Consider the following 8,196-nt stretch of genomic DNA (forward strand, 5'->3'; position numbering starts at 1 on the left):
AGCTCTAAATCAGCAGGATTGAACAGTGGGGTAGTTCTTGTGCAAACAAACCTAGAAACAGATACTAGTACAAGTTCAGCAGGTTCTTCATCAGATTTTGTCATGGTTTTACGCATGTAGTAGCATATATTTAGTTTCAAACAAGAAAAAGATCAGTACTTCATCCATAAATTTACTTATCTTTACTGAACATCTTTTTTGCAAAAATTTTAAAGTATATCCACTACTGCAATATTTAGTGAAAAGCCAAATATACCGTCTGTGCAAGCAAACAAAGGCCCCTATGGCAGATTAGTGAAAGGGAAATCGATAAATGAAGTTATCAGCGTAATTCAATTCCTGTGATGCTTCAGGTTTTGTCAGAGAATTCTTCAAGATTCTAATGTATACCTTCCCGTCATATTCCTTCCGTGACAGGACCTCTGGAGCAATGTAAGCAGGTGTTCCTACTGTTGACTTGGGTTGTGAATGCAATAATCCAGACTGCATGATTAAGAAAATCGTAAATAACAAATGTAATGTCCTGCTAGATAAATGAAAGGAGTAGTAGATAACTTCTCAACTACAAGGCAGGAAACCTTGGAATAACCGAAATCACATATTTTTAGACGTGGTGTTGGGCTTCCGTCAAGGAGTGTGTTTTCCAGTTTCAAATCTCTGTGACAGATTTCCTGCAGTAAAATAGAAGTAATGCTCGAGAAGACTGTTACATGAGTAGATGAATATCATAAAAGAACAAAAAAAGCATTCTCAAAAGTTGTACCATTGTATGGCAATAGCTGACTCCAGATATTAGCTGTTGGAAGAAGAAGCGAGCCTGTTGTTGGTAGAACAAAATGAAATGATAAGGAAAACATCTCATTCTCACCACATAGAATAACAGAATAAGTAGGATATTAATAAGTAGGATATGTTATAACCTCATCTTCACTAAATCTTCCGGCACTGCATATTCTAGCAAAAAGTTCTCCCCCTGCTGCATATTCCATCACAATTGCTACATGTGTAGGAGTTAACAATACCTGCAACAAAAGGGCCATATCATGTTAACTATGACATAGGACGAAGCAGTGAAGTACTTTAACAGTTACGAATAATTAGTGATTGTGACATACCACATAACATTAACCCCCAAGCGTAAAGATCACAGCTGCTGCAAAGGGTTATGCAAAACAGTGGTAATTGCCTTAGAGACATATTTCTAGATTTTATTGGGATGACATTTTGAGCAAAAACTACACCGCTTACTCTATATATACTTTGTTATATACACAAGCAGAACTAGTGTAACTTGTATGTGTTTCCACTTATCCTGAAAGCATTTTTGTATTCAAAATATTCTGCTAAAATATATGATTTGTTAACTGGCAGCTCAGCAAAAGCAAAAGCATTTCGCTGTAGGGAATGTGCAAAGGGATGACAATTTTACTTCATCTTGTATGCTTTGCTGTAAACGCTTTGAGCTGCTTCGGGTAAGCAACTATGCGATTATTAAATATGAATCATACAACAAATAAAGGGGATACAATATGCATTTCTCAAAAACAAAGATGAATCCATTCTCCAGAGTGGGCACTACACTAGTCAATGAAAGCATCTATTAAGTACTTTGATCTCAACATGATGCTGGTTTGTCATCTAAAATGGAGCAGGAGACACGAAAAGTGAAGAAAGAAACTGCGAGAAACAACACAAGGACCTACTGTTACCTATAACTGAAAATGTAGATAACCTCTAGTCGTGTTAGAGAATCCAAATTACTGAATGCTGGAATGAAACGGATACATATGAGGTGAAATTAGATAGAGAGAATTCACATAGTTGACCCCAACTAACTTGGGACTAAGGCATTGTTGTTGTAGTAAGTCTTCAAGTCAGGAAAAAGAGATGTATTTACCTCTTTAAATCTGATAATGTTTGGATGCCTCAATGATCTATGATTTATGATTTCCCTCTGCACATTCTCGTCAATCTGAAACAACAAACGAATATAGATCATAATCAGGACAACTTAACGAGAGAACATGAAAACCTTTTTCTGTACGCTTATAGCAAGTAACTGGAGATAAAGCATATGACATTGTTTTACATGAAACCAGTAAATAAGTAGAAATGTACTGGAGCTTTTTCAGTACCAACAATGTTGCTCCTTGTTAGATTGTTGCCAGGTGATTCGATTATAAAACAAATCAGACAGCAATACCGGCTATCACACTAACTCGGTCAAGAAACCAAGATCTGAAGATCAATCAACTATGTCATAACCTCAAATAATGATGGGGTTCGAGGAATCAAGAATGTTAAAATTTTAAATTTAAAAAAACAAATGACCAACTCAAGGTCCAATAGAAGCAAGCCGTAGCCAATCCAGCAGTAATAATGGAAGCGGTAGAAATCAGTGGATTCATGATAAGTTCCTCGTACCCAAAAAAAAGAAAAGAAATGGTTAATGATACAATCAACCAATGAGTTATGACTTAATTATTCCCTCGCTAGGACTCATCCAGTCGAAGTAACTAAGAACTTCGGATTGAAGTAATAAGATTATTGAATCATTAGAACTACTTCGGTATATCTTTTTTACTTTTTAGCCACAGAGTCAAATTTCGTCAACATCAATCTAATACTCTTACTCAATTTCCCAAAATTCCAAACGACAGCCTAAATTCTGTGCCAAAACTTCTACATGTACTACCAAAATGCATGAATCCCCTTCACAATACACTAAGATGCAATGATCAAACTTAACTTCAAAAGAAAATTAATTAATATAAGTAAGAAAGACCAAACATAACCTCAAATTAAGCATTGATAGAAAATAAGCATATCCAGTTAAACTCTCAACTTAATCATGACAAAGTTAACAAATATATTGATAGCATTGGGAAAAAATCATTTTGACAAGGGATTAAAACTACCTTCTTCCCTCTTTCTATGTATTTGACAGCAACAAGCTCCTTTGTTTTCTTGTCCCTCACTAGCCTTGCCACCCCAAAATTCCCAGTACCAAGTTCTTTCAATGGCTCATACCTTTCCTCCATCTCAACTCAATTCAACCCAAAATCAGCAACTCTCAAACTTTCCAAAGTTTAAACTTGAAATACCCTCCTATGATATACTCAAAAGAACATATATACCAAAATTAAACAGAATGAACCTTTTTTCGAAAGCAAACTTTCTGACCAGTCCCTGTTTCTAAAATTTTCTCAACTTCCAGTGCTGACACTATTTATAAATGATTAAATCTTAAGTATTAAAATGTGCAAAACGTTGGGAACCTGAGCACGTGGATACACTATGCGACACGAAATTTATTAAGGGGGTTGGCTTCAAGTTCAATTATATAGCTTTGACCAGCTTATTTTTAGGTCAAAAGCAATTTTTTTTTTTTTTCACTCCAAAAATTGAATTGTTTGGTCAAGCTTTTAAAAATAAAAAAATATTTTCGAAGAGAAACAGAAACAGATTTTGAGAAGTAGAAAAAAGTAACTTCTCTTCGAAATCACTTTTGTGAAAAGTACTTTTGAGAAAAATATACTTAAAAACAGCTTTAAAAAATTTGACCAAACACTAATTACTACTTAAAAGTGATATTCAAAATAATTAAACAAACACAAACTGGTTTTCACCAAAATATTTTTTTTAAAATACTTTTAAAAAATACACTTTTCAATCTGATTTTAGATGCTTGGCGGACACTCACTCTGGTTCAATTAATATGATATATCTTTTTAATACTTCTATATCAATTTTCACACGGGACAAACTACAGAACAAATTTCTGGGTCCCACCATTAGTGGTCGGTTGGTAGCTTTCGTTCTGATTCTTGTCCAAGTTAGATGTACACATGTTATCCGAATTTGAGAATTTCTAGTCGTCGAATGATGTTTACTTCCGTTTACCGTTAAAACGGATAACAATTGAATTTATATGCGATTTTAAAAATATGTGGATTGATTCAGCATAAATAATCAAGAATGTTAGATAAACGATTTAAATATAGAATGAATAACCAAACTAATTGTGATATTACGTCCGGGCTCGTATTTGTGATGAACAGTAATTTTGCCCTCGATCGGACCCTTAGTTCGAAGCCAGATGTATATGAAGAGCAACAATAAAATAAAACTTTTCGATAGCTAGAAAGCACAGAAATAAATTTGTATTGTCTTGGTATGCGTGTTACAATATGTCTTATCAAAGAAAAAACTTCCCATTTATATAGTAAGAGAGTTTCACTCCTAGTACAAGTTTAAAACCGCCATCTAGCGAGATCCGCGCCGTGATATCCGGTTGGTTCCGGATATCACTGCCCTCTATCCGTCGCCTACAACCGTTCATGCGCTTCCCGAAGTCTCAGAATCAATCCTGGGTCTGGGGTGTGTCGTTTAATCAAGTCCGATGGCGAGCATTCTGTTCGGGCCTTGGTACAAGAAATTCTCGGTTTCGAGTTCGATCCCGCGTATTCATATCCTTGCTTCGTTTGACCCACCGGGAAATCGGGGTGTGTGTTACCCCCGGTTTCACCCGTATACAGATAGTCCCCCCGTTTCCTAGAGAGTAGATTTACCGAAGCGATAGATGAACCTCGGTTCCTTCCTTCGAACGTTACAACCGAGATGACGGATAAGCCAAAACGTCCCATCAGTCGCGTCATTCTGACTTCAGACACGTGTCGATCATCGGTTGGTTGCCTTCGAATGTGAAACGTCGCGTATTAATTATATTGCCCCCTATAAAAGCTTCGACCCCCTTCACCTTTTTCACTTTCTGATCCTAGCTCTTACCTTCGAACTTTATAAAGGCTTTCAACTTTCTCAAATATTTATACCTCGCTTCTTGAACCTTCACATCTTCATCTTTAACCTTTAAATCTTCATGTTTTTTCTTCGATTTTCAACCCATAACTTCATATCTTCACTTCTAACCTTCAAATCTTCATACGCCTTCTTCAAATCTTCATATATTTTCCCAGATTTACGATGGCCAAAACTTCTAAGTCTGTACCACAACAAACGTCCCCTTCATCTTCCCACCCGGCTCAAGGAGTGGATCAAAGGGATCTGCCAGCAGATGTCATACTACAAGCCCACGTGGCGCAAACTTTCGAAGGGCAAATGGGAGGCCCGTTTTCATGGTAAGGCTCTTCCCTGAATAGTTATTACTACGCCCCAAGCTTACACGATGCTGACCTTCTCTTTTCCCATGTAGGTTTGCCTAAGACCACCGAACTTAGGCCGTTTGATGGTGACGAGGATATGTCCTTACCCATCAAACCCTCTATTTCGCGACATCCCCGGCTGTCGCGGAGGAGAAGAAAAGGAAAATAAAGTCCTCGGGTTCCTCGGATCCCGAGGTGAAGATAAAAAAGAGGGCGGCCACCCGGGATCGCAAGCCCAAGAAGAATACTAAGTCTCGAGTACCAAACTCTAATTTGCTTCACTGGCTCAGGGATGAGCCTAAAGAAGACGACATCTTTGTCGCCCATGGATCAACCCCTGCCGGGGAGCAAGCGGCGACCGAGTAAAGGAGCCACAAGGTCGATCCCCTTCCGACTCGAGAGGCCTAAGTGGAAACGGGGGCTGTGACCTCACGAGAAGTCGTTCCTGATTCAAATTAGGCGACCGATGTGATAGACATCATTGAGACGCCCTCCTATAACGAGTCCATGCTTGAAGAGGCCCAAGCGGTCAAGGAAAAATCAAGTGAATGAGCTCAGGGTGCACAGGATCCCCTCCACTCCTTCTTCGATGGCATGGACATGTCTACATTGGAAGATTCTCCAGGCTGGACCACCTGGAGATACCGACGAAGGACGTGTCTTTGGGAGATGACAGGCCGAGTACGAGCCCAAGATTGGTGAAGCAATTCCCTTCACCGAGCGTGGACCCCGAGCGCAAGAGGACGGTTATTCTCACAGTCCCAGAGGATGCCCGGGACCTATCTGCTCCGATAGGTATAGCCAGCAACCTCCGACGCCTGGTGACCGAGGAGGACCATGGAAAGATGAATGAGGTAGGCATGTCGAGTCTTTTCAACGAGGTGCAGAAGGCGCTGAACCGGGTAAGATTTTAACAATTTCTTACTCCCTTCATGAATCCCGCTTAAGTTTTCTCCTGATGTCCCTTACGAGTTCCACTATTTTACAGGCTTCAGTGCTTCTTCATGAAAGCTTCCTCCAGTACCGCTTGGAAAATTAGCCAGCTCGAGTTCGAGCTTAAAGAACAGGTCCGGAAGAAGGACATGTACATGCTTCTTAGTGAGTAACAAAATGAGCCCCTTAAAGACCTCCAGACCGAGCGGGACAAAGCTTAGAAGGATATCTCGATCCTAAAGCGGGAACATACCGACATGGTTGAAAAGGTAAAGGTCTTTGAAGCTAAAAATGAGGAGCTAGTCGTGGTGACTAACAACACAAACTCGCAGGTCTAATAGAAGATCGACCTGATCGACCAGCTCCGAGCCGAGATGAATGAGGTTAAGTCCATGGATGAAGTGTGGAAGGGCAGGATGGACCTATTGGCTTCGGAGAAGGAAACTGCTAAGGCAGAGCTGGCGTCGATTGAGAACCAACTCCAGGTAGCAAAGGACAAAGCTGACAAGTAGTCTCAGTTGAATGATGATCTCTGAGCATAACTGAGCTTGGCTGTCACAGAATGGTATGTCCTCAGAAAAGAATATGAGGCACTGGATTCCAAATTGGACACGACCTCTGCTAATGCCGAGGAAATGGTGGCCCAGTACAAGGACAATGTGGAGGATGTCGAGACCCGCCTAAAGATAAAGGCTGAGTATGTGAAGTGGTTGTCCCGGAAAGAGATCCATGCCCGAGGTTTTGATCTATCGACCGAGATCGAGGAAGCCAAAAAGCTCGAGGATGAGGCAAAGGAGCTCTACGAGGCTGAGGGTGTCGAAGGCTCTGAGGGTTCCGAGGGCTCCGATGGTTCTGGTGATGAGCCGGGCCCCGGTGAAGACCAGGCATAGATGCCTTAGTATTTTTTCAGTTTTTGTTTTCCCTTGTTTATTTTTTTTGTTTAGTTCAAGGCCTTTTTATTGGGACTTTGTAAACATATTTCGGAATATATATGAAAATTTTCCTTTGTGGCAATATCATGTCTTTACTTTTCCAGCATCTCTTTATGATTTCTATTCATGTAATGTTTTTGATGCCTTAGCATATAATCAAATGTAGTTATGTGGCATTCGTTTTTCGGATGTACGAACAGAGCTTGACTTCGATACAACTTTATTTGCTCGAGGCTTTGAAACCTCGGTGTGATCGGAAGTTTTCTAGATGCTTAAGTGATTTTAGACGATGCTTTTGTCGAGAGTAACCTTTTAGCAGGTTTCACGTTTTTATAAAGGCCTTACTTTCTGATTAAGAGCTTTGGACATCTCCAAGCCATTTTTAGGGCGGCCGTAGCCTTTTGAATTTGGGCACCGCCTAATAGGTTTGGTGTCTCCGGAATTCGATAGCCCGGGTTATCCGAACTTTCTTCAGGCGACAGTCCCTGAGTAGTGGTAGCTTATGGGCTCGATAGTCCTCGGGTAGGGGTAGACCGTGGGCTCTTAGGATCCGAAATTAAAGAAGCAAGAAAATGCGTAATAGCAAGGCAAAACTTTCTTTCATTTCTTAGTGTGTTAAGTACATGATCGAAAGTGCATAAAAACTTGTTAGTTCAGTACTCAAATATTCATGCCAGTTCAGTATTCATATATCCATGTTAGTTCAGAATTCACGTATACATAACAGACCAAGATTCATGTATAAGTTTCATGTTATGCGTATTATGATGCCCTATGAAGATATGTTATGCTCTATTTACTAGCAGGTATTTTCGAGAAATATTGAAGGTAACTAACCTTCTCATTTAGACCGTATATTATAATCTCCGTGTCTTTCAACATTTAGTCAGTTCAATAGCTATTCAGTTCAGTATCTCAGCAGTTCAGTAATCGTGTATTCATTAAGTTTAGTATGCATATGTTCATGACGGTTCAGCTTTCACTGGTTTCCATCTGTCCCGTTAAGATCAGGAGTTATATGTAGTTACAATAAGGACAATCATTCGAGGATGAATGATCCCAAGGGGGAGATAATGTAACACTCCGCAAATCTGGATTAATTGTGGATGCGTTAAATGAGTAATAATGTGACCTTTTAGACATGTGAAGTCCTATCGGGGTGAGTATGG

At 39.8% G+C, this 8,196-nt stretch overlaps 1 protein-coding gene across 1 annotated transcript in view; it reads right to left on the reverse strand.

Annotated features, from left to right (window-relative positions):
• Positions 1 to 3,305, reverse strand: part of LOC104107056 (serine/threonine-protein kinase SAPK3-like) — a 4,708-nt gene extending 1,403 nt beyond the window's left edge. The window contains exons 1-6 of the mRNA XM_009615758.4: positions 2,919 to 3,305; positions 1,898 to 1,972; positions 921 to 1,022; positions 764 to 817; positions 579 to 671; positions 391 to 483 (exon numbers count right to left, since the gene is read on the reverse strand). Coding sequence (XP_009614053.1) covers positions 391 to 483; positions 579 to 671; positions 764 to 817; positions 921 to 1,022; positions 1,898 to 1,972; positions 2,919 to 3,041 — 540 coding nt within the window. The 5' untranslated portion in view covers positions 3,042 to 3,305. The remainder of the gene's footprint in view (positions 1 to 390; positions 484 to 578; positions 672 to 763; positions 818 to 920; positions 1,023 to 1,897; positions 1,973 to 2,918) is intronic.
• Between the last annotated feature and the right edge of the window lie 4,891 nt (positions 3,306 to 8,196).

This window comes from Nicotiana tomentosiformis, chromosome 6, assembly GCF_000390325.3.
Source record: "Nicotiana tomentosiformis chromosome 6, ASM39032v3, whole genome shotgun sequence".
In the NCBI taxonomy this organism is placed as follows: Eukaryota; Viridiplantae; Streptophyta; class Magnoliopsida; order Solanales; family Solanaceae; genus Nicotiana; species Nicotiana tomentosiformis.